Source organism: Phanerochaete carnosa, assembly GCF_000300595.1.
Source record: "Phanerochaete carnosa HHB-10118-sp unplaced genomic scaffold PHACAscaffold_10, whole genome shotgun sequence".
NCBI lineage: Eukaryota > Fungi > Basidiomycota > Agaricomycetes > Polyporales > Phanerochaetaceae > Phanerochaete > Phanerochaete carnosa.
In genome coordinates, this window is record NW_006767637.1 from 240,596 (window position 1) to 257,400 (window position 16,805).

At 53.1% G+C, this 16,805-nt stretch overlaps 4 protein-coding genes across 4 annotated transcripts; 3 read left to right on the forward strand and 1 right to left on the reverse strand.

Moving 5' to 3' along the window:
• Positions 1–1,866: 1,866 nt before the first annotated feature.
• On the forward strand, positions 1,867–4,562 carry PHACADRAFT_262785 (uncharacterized protein). The gene is made up of 8 exons (XM_007400008.1): positions 1,867–2,052; positions 2,114–2,932; positions 2,983–3,036; positions 3,096–3,430; positions 3,490–3,716; positions 3,773–3,863; positions 3,932–4,146; positions 4,203–4,562. The coding sequence occupies exons 2-8, from the start codon at positions 2,437–2,439 to the stop codon at positions 4,312–4,314; spliced, it is 1,530 nt and encodes a 509-aa protein (XP_007400070.1). The 5' UTR covers positions 1,867–2,052; positions 2,114–2,436; the 3' UTR covers positions 4,315–4,562.
• A 444-nt stretch (positions 4,563–5,006) lies between these two features.
• PHACADRAFT_262788 (uncharacterized protein) lies at positions 5,007–7,129 on the forward strand. The gene is made up of 8 exons (XM_007400009.1): positions 5,007–5,245; positions 5,299–5,352; positions 5,401–5,487; positions 5,538–6,033; positions 6,092–6,315; positions 6,371–6,748; positions 6,803–6,851; positions 6,899–7,129. Exons 1-8 carry the CDS (start codon positions 5,178–5,180, stop codon positions 6,977–6,979), a joined length of 1,437 nt encoding a protein of 478 aa, XP_007400071.1. The 5' UTR covers positions 5,007–5,177; the 3' UTR covers positions 6,980–7,129.
• A 1,252-nt stretch (positions 7,130–8,381) lies between these two features.
• On the reverse strand, positions 8,382–9,567 carry PHACADRAFT_151318 (uncharacterized protein). The gene is made up of 4 exons (XM_007400010.1): positions 9,503–9,567; positions 9,056–9,443; positions 8,678–9,006; positions 8,382–8,616 (listed from the first exon to the last, which is right to left on the reverse strand). The coding sequence occupies exons 1-4, from the start codon at positions 9,524–9,526 to the stop codon at positions 8,557–8,559; spliced, it is 801 nt and encodes a 266-aa protein (XP_007400072.1). The 5' UTR covers positions 9,527–9,567; the 3' UTR covers positions 8,382–8,556.
• Positions 9,568–14,454: 4,887 nt separating this feature from the next.
• On the forward strand, positions 14,455–16,653 carry PHACADRAFT_212822 (uncharacterized protein; the record flags this gene model as incomplete). The annotated part of the gene is made up of 2 exons (XM_007400011.1): positions 14,455–14,571; positions 16,117–16,653. The coding sequence occupies 2 exons, from the start codon at positions 14,455–14,457 to the stop codon at positions 16,651–16,653; spliced, it is 654 nt and encodes a 217-aa protein (XP_007400073.1).
• Between the last annotated feature and the right edge of the window lie 152 nt (positions 16,654–16,805).

Genomic DNA, 16,805 nt, shown 5'->3' on the forward strand with positions numbered 1-16,805 from the left:
ATCGCCTTCAGGCGCGGCTGTGTGAACGATCAAGGCTTTTAGCGAGCGTTTAAGAGATTGAAGGAGAGCGTGATGGAGTATGTACGGAACGAACGAACCTTACCACTACCACATGCCGACGGACCATCGGAGCATCGGACGATTCTGACTTTGGATTGCATTCACATCCTCGTTTCCGCTAGCGACGCCAGAAGGACCTCCGATTCCTGTTGCTGAAGACACACTGCATTTGCGCGTGGGTAGCATCTGGGTGAGCTGCGGGAGAGCGTGTCTGTCAACAGTCGTTCTGCCTGTGACTCCATCATGCACAGAGTTTGGAAGGTGGCCGAAACAAGCGAAAAAGGCGGCGCGCGTTACCTCTGGCCAAGGCTGGACTTGTCAGATGGAGAACTTCCTGATGCATCTGACACAGTCCACGTAGCCGAATCAGTTCCCGCGAACCTAATTAGTATAGATAGTGACAGAAGCGCTGCATCATGTACGATACTGCGAATAGGTACAACACGTCGCGGCGATGAGACGCCACAAGGCAGGCAACGGATACCCAGGAGCGGCACCCGACTGGCGCCGGCGACGGGACCAAATCGCAGAGTTCGAGCTCTCGGTGATCGAGGGCAGCGAGGGCAAGCGTCGGGAGTACCGCGTGCTGTACCTCCTGTAGTTCCGGTCAAGGCCCAATCAGGAAAGCGGGAGATATCTTCGGGCGCGCCAGTGCCCGCCGAAACAGCCGAACAATTGGTCATAGCGGTACAGTAAGGAAGTTCGAGGGCCTTTCGGCATGAAGGATAGGAACGGGACTGGTGCTTCATGACCACGCCGATCGTCGGTAACCGCTAAGAAACCCCATCCGACAAATTCTCGCCCATGCACACAGGTAGGATTGGGGCGTGGAAAACTTACGGAGTATCTCATGAGGCACGGATGAGCGAGGCCCAAGACCGGAGGCTTGCAGTGCCACGAGATCATGGATGTCGTATAGAGCGAGATCTCCGCTTGCGCCACTGATAGAGCGTGGTCTTAGGGCGGCTAGCATTGAATTACAAGCGCGACTTTGGCTCTGAATCGTCGCATCGCGCACATGTGACATGAGAGCCTGTTCTCCATCATAAGCCCCCGTAGAGCCGCCAGTAGTCATCGTCCGGTGAACGGAGGCTGTGGAGGAAACTTACCAGCCGTGGCGGCCCAGAAAGTGGACGTTGAGGGGGATGCTTCGGATCCAAAGCGAGGCTTCTAGGCTTGTGCTATGAGCTTGAGATACCATTTCCTCGCAGGGGGCAGGCGGTGTAACTTGGAGTTCTTCCGATGTATTGCGCCCCTCGTGTCAGGCACGGGGATAGGGCTTCTGACGTGTATTCTCACTTCTCATCTTCGGCACAGACCTGCGGCGAGAAAAGCCTCCCGATCGTCGTGTATCCAACTCGGAGTGGCTTGACGGCAACATACAAGGTGCTTCCTCATCGTCCTTCGCAGGAACTAGTACTAGAGAGAAGAGAGGTGATGTAGAGTAACCATTACAAACTCACCAACTAGCAATAAAGCACGGTAGCCCCATGGGCACAAACTCCCAGATACTTGGTCCGAGCAGTGTTGTCAAATGGAATGATGACACCGGGGTCAATGGCGTGGGAACTCCTCCGGGTTCCCGCCCCTCTGAGAATTTCGAGGAATAGTCCAAAGCTAGAAGCCTGAAGGCTTGCATGTCGCTTTCCAGGGTCCGAGGTCAATGACAACTGCTTGGAGCTCGGAAGACTCCGGGTCAGTTCGTGTCGGATAGTCAAATAATTGATGGCCGCAATCAAAAGACAAACCGGCTTTGTTTCGGCGAACCCTTGGTTCTGCCTGGGGCTCGATGCCGGATGCAGATGTGCAACATATGTCTGGATATCATGGCCCGTACATCTTCTGTGTCCAAATATGTCGGCTTGCCAGACTACGTCGGCTCTGGTCCCACCGCCTCCTATCTCGTCTTCCTCGAGGCGACAGGCCCTGCCCTTCCGCTTCTGCGCAGCCATCAAATTTCAACCTCTTCAGTGCACTCTCCGCGATACGGAGGTATGAGTACATCTCCCGGCAGCCAGCTGCGTCTTCTAAATCTCCATCTCCTTCATGATAGATGTGATCTTGCACAAGCGTTACTTGGGAGACTGCTCGAGCCCTTAAGTCCATGCTACACACAGCCCGTACTACGAACTTGCCATCTGTCACACTCGCGCTGTCATATGAAAGCAGCCGTTGCAGCCACTCTCGGGCTTTTGGGTCTATGCAAGCGCACCCGGCAACTGCTGGCCCATCCGCATCACGTCTACTGTGTCTTCCGAGGTGAAACTGAGTTCCCTGTGCGCCATTGACGACATTACTTCTCAGATACTGGCTTGCACTGGCATCCCCCCTCCGCCAGTTTGCGACCGCGGCCTCTTCGCTGTCTATAGTGCCGGAATGCGCACGAAGCTAGAGCCCCTCACGATCAACGAGACATTCTCTCGTCGCGCACGAGCGATCCCCGATACCATTGCCGCCAGCCACCTTGGCGCCACTCTATCCTACCGGCAGCTCGACGAGGCTTCCGATGTGCTCGCACGCGACTTGTGCAAGAAGGGTATCATGAGAGGCTCGAGAGTCTGCCTTCTCATTCGGCGCTCGCTAGACATGCTCGTCGGGATCTTTGGCATCCTCAAGTCGGGCGCGTCGTACATCCCCTTAGACGGCGGAGTAGTCACTGACCAAACACTCGGCTGCATATTGAAAGACTCTAATGCAGCCCTTGTCGTCTGTATGTCCGCGTACATGCATCGTGTTCCCGAAGGATTGGAAGTGTTGCGCTTAGAAGATTTTATGCTCGCCACTTGCGATCACACTACGCAAGACTGCGAGCTTGCTCACGTCCACGATGGAAGCTCCCATTTGGACGAAGCCTACGTGATCTTTACTTCGGGTCTGCTGTCCTCTCTCAGCGCGTATGCCCCTCGTTGACCATAGCCGCAGGTACCACCGGCACGCCCAAGGGCGTGAGCGTATCTCACAGGAATGTGACAAATCGTAAGTATCGTAGCATGCTGCAGCGCGTCCACTTACCACTCCTCTTGGGCTGCCCATAGTGCTGTGCGCCGAACCTGGTAACCTCGGCATCTGCCCTGGAACCAAGGTATCGCAGCTGCTCAGCATAGCGTTCGACATGTGTGTCTGGGAGATACTCGGCTGCCTGCTCAATGGTGGGACGCTTGTCTTGCGGGGCTCGAGCAAGCCGGACTGGGAGACTGCGCTTCGGGCCGTGCATGTCGTGATCGCCACGCCTACGATCCTCCAGTGCTACCGTGCCGTAGACTATCCGGCCATCCGTGTTGTTGCGACCGCAGGAGAGCCATGCCCGCAAGCACTTGCAGACGAGTGGTCTGCAGGGAAAACATTCTACAACTGCTGTGGGCCCACGGAGGTACGCGCGTCGGTGCAACTGGAAAGTTTCTGTAATCGTACTCACGCGACATGACGCAGACTACGATTGTCAATACGATGCATTGCGTCAGGCGCGGGACGTCTCTCTCCATCGGCGTCCCAGTCCCCAACACTCGTGTCTACATCCTCGACGAAGAGCTTCGGCCACTACCAGTGGGCCGCGTAGGCACGATGTGGGCGGCAGGTGCCTGTGTGTCGCTGGGCTATGTGAACAAGCCAGAGCTAACCCGGCAACGGTATCGTCGCGACCCGTTCTGCGACGACGGGTGCGTGCTTCTGTCTACTTTTTTGTCGTGCCCTGAAATTGAAATGCGCATGATAGGTTCATGTTCAACACCGGCGACCTCGGGCGTTGGAATCAACATGGCGAGCTGGAGCATTTCGGTCGGCTAGACGACCAGGTCAAGGTCAAGGTGCGTTCCTCAAGACCCAGACGAGTCGCGCCTTGTTTTCTCATGATCTATGGTTGTTGTCGATGCAGGGGTTTCGGGTTGAGCTCGATGGTGTGACGGCAGTGATGGAAGCCCATCCGAGCGTTGTCAAAGCTGTTTCTCTTCTGATTGACACGGAGCTTTGGGGCTTTGTTAGTCCCTCCTCCGTGCCCCTCGAAGAGCTCAAAGCCTTTGTTCAGGAGCGCCTTCCTTACTATTCCGTTCCGTCACATTTCGTTCCCATGGAGTGTTTTCCGATGACAAAGTACGTCCTACGCTCAGGTTGGACATTTACGCCTGTAGCTCATCTTATGCGTGTAGCACGGGCAAGACAGACAAGCGACTGCTTCGTACAATGGTCACCGGCAGTAGTCCGCCAAGTGCGACGGAGACGGCGTCTCGTGCACAAGGAGCTTCGTGTGGCATCTTCTGATAGACCAACTGATATCCATATGGCTACTACTCGAACATTTCCGATAGATGAGCAGCGACGTAGTCTTACGTTGCGTAGATAGGCAAAAGTTCCTGGATGCAGCTTCTGTTGGTACTTCCATCTCTTCATGGTTTCTCCAGTGTCACCGCGTCGAACTTCGGGCATCGAGATGGAGGATATGATTCCAGTGTTGTGGTTCTGCATTGGCGCCGAATCCTGTCATATGTGCACAACGGACGAACCTTAGCTTTATCTCTAATCCAACACAACAAGAAGCTGCTATTGTACGCGTGCAATCGAGTTATTCTACTGCATCTCCGTTGCTCGCCGGGTGGGTGATTAGACTTGATGGCTCCCGTTGCACCCGGTAACGGATCAATCCGAATCTTGCGGTCGCACCTTTCCCAAGATGTCTCCCGGGTCGTTCTGCGGTCTCGGGCATCCACGAGGCGTGACGACCTGGTTTGGTAAGTGCAGCTTTCAATCTCAGGACAGCAACCTCAGGGCTTACGGCATCTTTCTAGCTTATGGCGTGCCCGCGGGGTCTGTATACTGCGACAGGGCGTTCACAGCTCATCAACCTACCTGTCCTATCTTCTACCCACGCCGTCACGGTGGCCTGACATATTTGGGGGACTTCTGCATCTCAAGGACCAGATGGCTAGGGTGCATCATCATATGGGCATCTTTTTCGACGTGACCGCAGCAAACCGAGTTCCTGAGCGAGTCTGCTTAGGAGCGTTAGTGATATGACTGGCTCGATGTGCAGCCAAGAGAAGTGAATAAGAGGAACAAGCCCTGTGTCCGCATCCCAGGTAACAACGACACACCAGATCTCAGCCAACCTCAGCGTTTCTATCGCCATGCCTAGTACCACAACTCCTCGCGTACCTGCTGGGTGGACTGCTGAGAACGAGGCGCTGTATATCAGGTAAAGTGTCTGTAGATGCACATTCCTTGCAGAGAATGAGCTTGGTATGCTAGGCCGGCGGTTGGCTCCGAGTCCGACATGGCCTGGGCAGCCCGTGCTCTCGACGGGTAGGTCGTGCAGCGCTTGCGTTGCCGCAGATGCTGACTCCTGGGCAGAGAATGGGATTGCTGCCTCGGTTTCGCACTCACCACGAATATCCCCGACCTCCCCAGTGCTGTTACAGAGGGATTGGCCCGTTTGAGGTGCGTCACGGCGGGATTATGGGTAGCCTGCGCTCACCATCGCCCTGCAGATTCTTCACTCCTCTCATTGCGGCGGACATACAGCCCCGCGCGGAGTTTCCAGACAAGCTGTTCTGGGTCTACAGGCCAATGAAAAGCAAGGAAGATGCCCTCGCGTGGGCCAAGGCAACCCTCACTGTGCACGAGACTACTGCAACAGACCAACAAATGATCAACACTATTCTCGACATCAAGCTTCCCTACCACGTCCAAGACGGACACGACCAAATTTTCGGCTGTCACCTCGTTCTGCGTCCAAACGGTGAACATGCTCTATTCATGCATGGGACGCATGCTCTACTCGATGCGCGTCCCTGTTTGAACGCCTTCCGGCGCCTGTTCCAAGTAATCGTTCATCGTGACAAGGAACCCTCTCTAGATGAGCTCGTATATGGCGTCGAAGTCTCCAGTCTTCCTGTAGATCTCGTGCATAATGTTGGCCTGGATCGACTGGAAGCGGCGAAGGCGAGCGGAGTTCGGCTGCCGGAGCAGCTCGACAAGACCCGGGTTTGCATTTCCTCCGTTTATTACCTAGTGTTGTTAAACTCAAACTTGGATTTTGCAGGGTTCGATCGGATTTGCTCCTCAAAGGGAAAAGGCCACTGTGCACGCTCGCCGTGAGCGTGTCGGTGCCAGTATCGACGCTGAGAAGACCGCCCGCTTGCTAGCCGCCTTGAAAGCAGAGGGATTCACCGCGAGCCTACTTTGCGATGCAGCGCTTGCCCTTGCGACGATTAAGTATAATGCCCACCTCGGCGATGACTTGCAATATATTCACGAGGTTACCGTGTACGTCTCCTCGCCGTGCTTCCAGAAATGTCGAGAGCTGATAGTGCCTTACCAGAATCTCTCTTCAGAGATACTTCCCGGCCGATTATCCCACGAAGCAACACTTCGCGTCAAGTATACTCTACGTTCCTCTCGGTGTCTCTACACGTAGCATCAACAGAGAAAAGCCCCTTCGCGATCAGCTCATCGAGACCATGTCTATCCTGCGCAAAGAATACAACACCTACCTCGAGCAACCGTCCTTGCCCTTCATCAATATCGTGGGTGGTATTAATCCATATCAAGGGAAAGTAGACCCCCATCGCCCTGTCTTCACCAACATCGGGGTTATCGAATCCTTCGTTCCGCCCATATGGGGTGGAAAGGACGGCGAGCCGCATTTAGAGCTCCTGGAGCTGAAGTTTGGACATCGCATCACCGTTACTCCATCCCCGTGAGTACAAAGTGAGGGCATACATAATTTACGAGGGACTCACGTAATCCACAGAGTCCTGCATGCGTGGACGTTCCGAAATGTACACCATTGGCAGAATCAAGTAAGTTCTCACTTCGATGTTGCTCGAAAGGGTACTGACAAGTTTAGTCCATGGACATATATGATCCGGAGTCCTTACAGGCGTTCCTCGACGAAGTCATCGCAACCATGCTGACTATTGCGGAATAACAACAGAACTAGTGCACGCTTTACCAATTAGTAGTTCTTAGATTTGAGGTGTACTGGTACTTCAGGGCACAATGTTGAAGCAGAAATATGCCATAAATTTGTATTCCAGTCATGATTACTGCTCCAACGAACGGAGAGAGCTTTGTTAATATCCCTAAACGCTCGAAAGCCACACAAAAGAAAAAAAGAAGGAAAACAAAAAGTGGTACCCACGCATGTTCAAGTCAGAGTGAGCTGAGTCAAAGCTTCGGATCACTGTGCGTGTCTTTGAAGAATACTACGCGAAGTAAACGCATAGATCTTCTCACGTGTCAAAGCAGCCTGAGTGGGGGAGCTTTCAGTGGAAAGAGCTCTGATCTCCTTCCATGGCATCCCGATATTATGGTAAGTTCTCATTTTGCCGGGGCGCGACAAAATTATATCGAATTAGTCGAAGCTTAGCGATAAGCCATACATCGTAGGGAGCGCGAGACGACACCTGTGTAGGACGTCAGAATTAGGGCTGCTCAAACCAAACATACGGAAGCTTACTTTGATCAACGAAGCAGTGGCAAGCGAACTCTATCAGTGGTGGATATTCCAAACAGCTACCTTCCTGGGCCGCACGCTCGTGATAGTCGTCGTATGCTGACCTACCCTTCCCGACCTATCGCGGCGCCGCTCAAAGGATGACAATATAGCATGCGATCGCTTGTGAGCAAGCTTCGACTGGCTGATTTGGACCGTGACACAGGGACCGCCTCGGAGGCCGGCACATGCGAGAGTCTAGTACCTCCTTTCAGAACTGCCAGTTGACGTATGACTACAAACTTGGATTTGTAGCTAACGCATCTCGGCACCCTGGCTTCCTGAAATGGCATGCGAGTACCAGCTTGGTGATGTTATCAGAAAGCCGAAGCCGAAGAGTAGGGTGCTTCGTGCGCATCACCACGAGGTCCGATCCATCTCGCTCAGAAGACTTCTGTAACTGGGAGCGGATTCACACCTGTACTTATGGTTGTATTGCGAAATTATCTGATGAATCCAATCGCAGGTTAAAGCTAAAGCGCGACAGGGAAGCGGCGCAGGTGGGCCTTTGTAAGGGCGATTCAGTGGCATACTGTGGTACGATGCTGAGCTCTGGGCAGTGAACAACGGGCACCCGCCAGACAGCGAGATCCGAGCTCGGGAATAAGAACCTGGGATAGCATCCGGCTTTGCTTATTGTCAGTAGTGCGAATCCCAGTGTGAACGTCGGACCTGGTGCGAGGGGCTTCTCCGGCTAGACCCTCGGTCAGTCACTGAGCGCGGCCCGCTGACAAGTTCCGTTGACAAGTTGCGCGGACGGTATGTCAATGATTGATTATCGGATGCGAGGCAGCGCCGGCGAACCTTTTGCTCTCTGGTAGTGCGTGCTGAAGAGATTGGATTGTCGTGTATAAGAGACCAGCGCATTGCCATTTTAACTTCAATTTGTCGCTATCCAAACCATCAGCTGCGAAAGACTGGCACACAAATCGCGTCTGCATCTCAGTTCCCGGATAGAACCATCAAATTCGAAGTCCCAAGACGAAGGGGGGACAGGCTGCGACGACAGCTCAGGTTAAGGATTTGTATCGCCAACAAGCGGCCAGGAAATGCGCGTATGACAACCATATCTGCCACAGCGACATTAATCAGTACCCTTTGTGGTTGAGATAGTGGGAAATACGGACTGACGTTGTAGACATAGTACGATGTCGCATCGCTGCGGACGGATCTGTATAGCAGAAATCGCAAGCCCACGAAGATGCCTAGGACAACGAAGAGTGCTGCGGCGAAGCTGTTGAGCTCCCACACCCGTGAAAGCGCAAGCGACCATGGGAGAATTGTCGTAATAACGCTTATGCGTGCCCAGCGCTCTGATATGAGCGGGAGAGTGGCACGGCCAACACGTGCGTCGCCCACGACATCTCTGAAGTCCTGCACCTGTATCGTAGTGACAATGATTGCGGCGCTGTTGAATATTGCAAGCTGTGCAGCTGGGTCTAAGTGCTGACAGTCGGTCCCTGCCAGTTTCGTCTTAGCGCAGGAGCTTCCAAAAGCTGGCGTACGCACCGGCCAAAAGCGTCGTGCCCCATTCGAAGGCCGCAAACCCCAAGCCATTCACTATGTTCCGAAACAGCCAGAAGCCAGAGTCGACGTGTAGTTCATTGTATATGAACGTCAGAGCTATGAAAGAGGCACTGGCATACAGCGTCTCTACGCTATATAGAAGCGAGATACCGAGACATAACGGGATTGAGACCCAACGGAGTTTGATAGCGTTGTGGATGGTGATCCGTTTTGCTGGTAGTGGCCGGTGTGCTTTGTTAATAGCATCCTCGTGCATTGCGTACACCTGATTCGCGACAGTAAAATGCAAGAGGTGGATCCAGAGCCAAAATGCCGCACGGAGGGCCCGCGGGAGAGAGTGCACTGGTGCAAGAGCTAAGCTGAACCAGAGCTAACAGATAGTCGCCCGTGTCAATACATAAGACCTACGAACTTCAATAACGGACATACTATCGAAAGGAAGGTTGTCTTCATGTCCGCTTTGGTGAACAAGAAGAGGGTGTATACATGGTGCGCGAAAGTCGAGACGACGGATGGAAGCGGCATAGCGATGTTGAGATAGTGTGGGTCCCGCACAGGACGCACACTGCAGAATATATAGCTCTGCATAAGACATGACCAGCGGGATAGATATCTACAACTCTGTGCCATGCTCACCGCTGTAGGCAGTCCGGAACTTTGCATATTCGCACGAGCAGAGCTGCGTGCAAGCGTGCGCGCTCTTACGTCGGCCAAGCAGCTCGCCATTGTGTGCGAGAAATAGCTACCATGTTCTATCAGAAGATCTCCGTATCGGCTCCAAGAAGGTCTGAAGAACATCCTACCGTGGTCTGCCGACGGTGTTGGCCAACCCTCTTCTCGGTCAGGCGGATGATGATCGGGACACCGCAGGGCGTCAACAGACCAGCGGCAGCCGTCGAACACGGACATTGAGTCAGTAACGTAGTAAGCGCATCGCGTAAGATTGAATTTCATGACGCTCTCTGGATGCTTGATAGCACCGTGGCCGCTACCATGTCATGTGGGCGGCGGGGAGTTTGATAGTCGCCATCACAAACTAAAGCAAGGTGCTTTATGCCTTCTAATACGAGGAGAGGAAACTGGCAGCCTGTCGATGTCTCAGTGACCGTTTTTAAGCCACATTCAAAGGTAACGGCATAGCTAACGGACCACGCCCTAATTATTATTATACTGAGGGCCCAGCACACGCTCTGGGCAGGACGTCCAAAGACGCCTGAGAGTGACACTATGGGATCCCAAAAAAAAAGTTCTCGCCGAGCAACTTGCCAGAGCATGACGTGTTATTTCATGGCAGTTAGCTAGTATCGCTCGTAGGGATGCGATGACGTCTCGTCACTGAACTCTGAGTGCCCGAAGAGACGAACCCATCACGAGCAATCGGTTGCTAAGGGAACAGCCAGAGATAAATGATCCCGCTCGGTACCTGGCGTTCAAGGAGAACGCAAGTTTCCTGGAACACGGCTGAGGCTGTAGACCGTGAGCGGGAACGAGGGGGAGGCGCACCTGACGTCTGGCAAGTTGTCTGCGCCTTTCGGGATGAGATCGCCTTTGGATTCAGAAGGTCGCATGGGGCCATCGCTTCCACCGGCATGCATCGACTTCGCTCGCGTAGGTCCATCATGATCAGCTTAAACGTCGCTGCCAGATGTGTGCGTCGCTCTCATGTCCCGAAGCCTGGTATGTCACCTGTTAGGTTGTGAGCATACCAGGTTGACAAGCTGGCGTCACGTACCGTCTCTGCCATTGGATCGGTGATTAAAATTTCAAAGATGTGCACGTTGCGAATGCCGCATGGTTGAGCAACCTCGTCCTATCGGTGTTAGGTCAAGATGAAAAATTTAAATAAAAAGGCATAAGACGTAGAGATTCACCTCAGACTCGGCACCGTCGTCAGCAGATGGTTCTACGTCTTTCGCGGAACGAGCCAACCGTAAGGACTACAATTTCTTTTCCTCACCAAAACGTCGTTCTTTCTCATGCGGAGCTTCTCCAAGGTCGTGGCTGCGTCTTCAGTGTGGAACGCGGCGCAGCGAGAGAACTGCGCAGAACAAGCTTCAGAGGTCATTCGTACTCGTATTGCGACAGTAACGGGAAGCCTGCGAGTGACTGACGTACTACAGTTGAGATGGCAGTTTAGAAGGCAGGCGACAAAGCATGCAAGGTCTGTGAGCACCAGGTTCCATGTCAGCTGCTTAGAGCCTAAGGCCGCTGAACACCCTCACCTTGAGTGCACTCTACCCCTTCACAGAGAGCTCCATAACCGCTTGGCGACTCGGCAAGTTCTTCACGGTCCCCGACATGGGATGGCAGTCGTTGGACGTTGAGCCCGAGACAGCACGTTATGTTACGTTGTGAGCTGGCGAGAAAGTGGGAGTAGATGTTGTGAGCGAGTGCCAACGCTCCAGCCAGATGAAGCTGGCACATAATGGGGGGGAGGGGGGAACTTGAGCATCCCATGAACGAGTTCTTGTAACCTTAGAATGCATCATCTACCCAGCAGTGGCGGAATACATGGTAGCTCGGGAGGAAACTGATGGGCGCCTGGTCGGATACTCCGGGATCACTACCTGATACTTGCTAGATACGGAATGCCGCCCCAATGCCACCCGCCATTACTTGGTTTGGTATGCACTTACCGGCCCAACTGATGTCGCCCATGAGGAGCTTGGTCCTGTCCCCGCACATGGACAAAGACCCCCATAATCTGTGAAGTACTGATATGGTGAGACATGATGGTCGGTCCTGCTACTCTGACCCTCAGCCTCAGGCGAGATACGGTGCGAAACCAACGCATATTAGAAGCTAGAAACTTTCGCCCCCCCCCCTCTTCCTCTGATGTTTTAGCAACTAACATCTTCTCAGACTTTGGCCAATAACGGTTTGGGTATACCGAACGATGCGATATACATCCTGCATCGTGTTTGGCTGACCATAGGCCCAAACTGGTACCTCTCAGCTTGAAGGAGAGGTGCACATTCCAATTCAAGTTCGCTGCCATTCCTGTTCTTCATTGCACACTAACTGTTTCAAGGTCATCGATATGGAAACAATTCTGATCCATTAATGTGAAGACTGGATATCAGATCGTCGACATTGCTACTGTAAGCTCTGCTATCCGCATGAGCATGCATTGCTCATGATCCCGTCGCATCAGGCGTACCTTCTGCCTTCTCTCAACAGACCAAGCTTCGAGGTCCTTCAAGAAGCATACATTTGCTTAATTTAAATGGCAACTGAAGACAATGGCGTGCAATGGTAGCACATGCAGTTGAGTACGAGCACAGTGGTAACGGCATATTGTTCCAACTGCTCGCGAGCCTCGTTATCACCTCCACCAAGCTGAATCCAGTTCGTTAAATGGTGGGTTGACTGTTTCTCGCACTGCAGCTCTATTGATACTCCTCAGATTATGCGACTTAGTGGCACCAGCAATTTGAACATCGAAGCTGCCAGAGATAAGGACAATTCTCAACCTGCTCGCTGTCGGCATCATTGCGTAGTGTAGGAGACAATCATGGCCACCCACCTGATCTATGGTATATAAGCTGGGACTATGATGGCCTTCCCTGTTCAAATTTATGACGACAAAAATAATGCTGACAACCATATTCTCGCGAGCCAATAATACATGGCCGAGGTTCAAGAGCATCTGTGAGTCTCTGCCTGTCTTTGCAGTCCGCTTGCAAACTCATGTGTGGAACAGTGACCTGAAAGTAAAATATGCGCTTATCGCCAATGAATTTGCTTTCCTCTGTCTCCATGTATCCCCAGACAATGCCGAGGGTCTTATTGCAAAGAAAGAAGCTGAGCTCGCTCAAAGCAGATCATCGCTGAGCCCTTGCCTCTACAAGCTGTGCGAGATACAGCTGCACCTTATGGAGAGCAGTCGTGGCGCTGACGTCGACGTGATGTCTTCCTCGACCTCTCCTCAACCTGGGGCCAAGCCAGCCAAACCGTACCTAGGCCGCGCGCCTGGGCTGATGTACTCTTGCTCGCATGGCTCAATTACAAGTCCATGTTTTCGAGGCACGCTGGATTACAACTCGTATGCACTCTCCAGAACATCGCTTCGGCAGACCCGAAAATGCGCCCGCTGGCCTTGCCGCTTTGCTGACGACTGAGGCCCAGGCAGCCTTGTGGCAAGCCCGCCTCCCAGAGTGGACCTACACGGATGAGAAGGTCAAAAGCGAGTGTCTCATTGTCCGCCTTCGCCTACCGACACGCTGAACAAGTTTCGTAGAGTACGTAAGCGCAAACATTACGATGACCTGTGTTCATCTCCTTCCCTCGTTAAACGGGTTGCAATGCATTAAGTGGCCTCAAGTCTTTCGTTGTTTGATTCTTGCTACTTTTCCTACCACTCAGGTCGTTCGGACTTTCACATGAGGTTTAGCACCGAGCTTTAAGGAGAGCTATCAAGTCCCGTTGTGGTCAAGCTTTTTTGTAGCTTGTCTGGCGAGCTCCGCTCAGATGCCGGACGCCACCCTTAGCGCATGGCGCATCAGTGTGTACAGGCTATTGCACCCACGCGATGTTGTTGAACGCGCGGCGCTCGCTTCGGGACTCTTCCTGAAGTTATCGCTTTGGTTTAAAAACCCCGGTTATTTCAGCCCCGGATCTCCACGATCTAAGCCCCCAGCCCCAAGCTGAGATTTTCATTACGCATTTCGTTCGTATCTCAGGCTAAGATACCCGGCTGAATAGATGGCGAACGACGTTTGCCTTCTCCACAGCGGTGGCCCTTGTCTTCAGCAGTCTTTATCTTGGAAACGATGTCGCTGAATGTAGCTATATGGTAAATTGCACTTATATATAAGTTGCTTGAATGTGCAGCCTCTGATTGAGGTCTACAGCTGTGGAAGAATCAGTGGTCTCTCACTGACCTTAGTCCTTAAGGAGTTTATGACGACTTGTACGAGGCCGATTCGGCATTCACTGAGGTAGGTACCGGGATAACCGTATGGCAACGAACACAGAGCATCTGTGTTTCACTGGGATTGCAAGCAGCGCTGAAGAGCCGGGCTGTCTCTCCCTCGATGACATTGAGGAGGAGCGATACGTTGAAGGGGCCATTCACGTTTCACACATTCGTTACTGCACGTAAGTTTCTCCATCTGCATCTGCACTATGTTCAGTTGCGTGCTTATGTCTGATGCGCCGCAGATGGTAGTATATCACTTGCTCGGCTGGATACGATCCAGCTCCTTGTCGAAAACCTGCAATCAGACTCCACGCCATTCCTCACTATCTGCTTCCCCAAGGAACCAGATTCCCACATACAAGATGCGGACGGGGTCATCCTTCGCTTCTCTGACTGATCTTCGCCTCGGGCAGACTTTCTTGTGGGCGAAGATGACATAGGCTCACTCACTCGGGAGGCGATGTACGCCGGTATCGCCGAGCGCGTCGCTCAGAACGACCCACCGAAGGCAGCCTCGGTCCTTCTGGGCGCATGGCCGACGTGGACAGAAACATACGCGTATCGAACGCTCCGGACAGTGAGATGTTGAGGGCTATCTCTCCAGAGAACGTCATGTTGAGCAGCGGCTTCATGGTGCGAGCAGGTGCGCAAGATGCGGAAGGAGAGATCGCGACCGTCGCCCGCTGGAACATGCATGCGTGTATGTTAGACCCTTCCCTCGTCGTATTGAATGCCATCAGATGCTCATATAATTGCACCATGCCAATACAGACGCGTGAGTTGTTGCTTAGGATGGAATGAAATCTGGACTTCTGGTATTTCATCCATCTCCCGGCGTGCCCCTGGCTCAGCGAAGGAGCTCGCGAGCTGTCACTGGGTTCGAGCCCTCGTAGCAGCGAATTTGCGTACGGCACTCCCTAACCAAAGCTATCTCTCGACAGAACACAACGGGCTCAATCACAGGCTAGATGGAGAACGATTGGGTTGTTATTAGCGTATGATGGCTCAACCTCTAAAGCGAAAGTCTACGATGCGATCTATATCTTGGGCAATTGCACTCGCTACTGGAGAGCCTTTATTTGCTGCATTCCCTATGACAACGACACAACTCGAAGTGAACTGAATCTATCGGGGTCTTCCTCAAGGCCTTGTAAGATGACGATCCACGGCGTTCTCTTGGGTTGAATGAATCTCACCGGAGGGAGAAGTGGGTCTCTCAAAAATTTCAAATACACTCGGACATTCTGTGCAGTATGCGTGGCTGCAGTGCAAGCTCTGGGTCGGACATGCAACACTTACTCCAGGCATATCTAGAAGGCTCTCGAGAAACGACGCTTGATTTCGCCATGATGGGTAATCATTCGGTCGTGCCCCATGATCCAGTAGCAACAGATCCGCATTCTTGGCCTATCAATATCCTGATCGTCACTGGCTGGACGCCATTCCCAGATGGTTATGGTGTCGCCCACTCGCTCTGCTACGTATTTTGAGATACTGTAACCCGAATTAATCGCGACTTTTGGGTCCTTTATAACGCTCTCAGGCACCGGCGCACCAGGGCGAGCTGCACGAAATAATTTGGCAGCACCGTCGAGGTGCTCGCCGCTCAGTGTGAGTACATGGGTCACACCGTCGGCCTTAGTACCTGACTCAGTACGATCAAGAACGCGCTTGGAGAAGACAGAGTTACTCGTAGAGCTTACCAGTAGATTTCAACAATATGCAAAATCGACGTACGTCGAAATGTACCCGGACGGTCATGAGTTGCCCAATACTAGTAGCTACCTTCCAGTCAAAGATGGTGCCGAGCGAGAGCGACAGGCTAGACAGGGCTGATCAGTATCAGCATGAGCTATCGCAAGACGAAGTAGGAAAACACTTGGTCTCAATGCACTGAGCGATCTAATACTGAGCAGCCAGTGGCGGCCACATCGAACCAGCCCCAGCCAGGCCCCGCCGGCACACATGAGGAATTGGGAAGCCATAACCAATCTGCACCGTAGTTAGGGAGTATTCGGTGCGACAATTCGGTAAGCAACGCGTTGCGCCCGGTGGGTAACCAGGCTTCGGTAAGTCAGTAGCACCGCATCAGAACGCCAGTTCTCATCTGAAACGCCGTTAGCTTGTCCCTCAGAGCACGTCGCCCCCGCCAAATGCTAGCTCTACGTCCACAGCGACACATGGTCCAAAGCCCTCCCCAAAGCCCTGCGCAGTCGCGAATCAACGACAGGATTGTATTGGGAGTAGACCAACACCCGACGCGTCGTCCACGCGACGTGCACCGTCAGATGAACACACGCAATGCCAGGCAGAGCGCCCACCTCATCCTGGTCCTGCACAAGTCTATCCTACGTCTTCTGGTGGCAGCAACGCCGAGTCTCGCATGGCTGACTCAGCCAATCCAGATAACTTCCAACTGAGGCCGTTCGCACAAAGGGCTGCCCAACCTTACGTCTATAAATTCCTCCGGGACATCTTCCCGCCTCTGTCCGCGCCTGGCGTCGTGCGCCAGTTCATCGACGCCGGCATGGTGGAGCGCAAGGACCTGGTCGCTTGCTCGCGTTTACCAGAGTCGGACCAGCTGCAGATGCTCCGCTCTGACCTAGGTTTGAATATCCTGCACTCGAGGATGGTAATAGCGGCGTTGCGTCGTCTCTGATGCTCAGGCGATGGTGTGTGCGGGCCCCACGTTCTGCGTGCTTAATCGCATGCATATTGCCTTGGTTTAGGTGAGGTGTACGATTGAAAATCGAGACGTACCAATCATGATCGTAATGTATGTAACAGCATTCTTCTTGACCAAAAGACCCT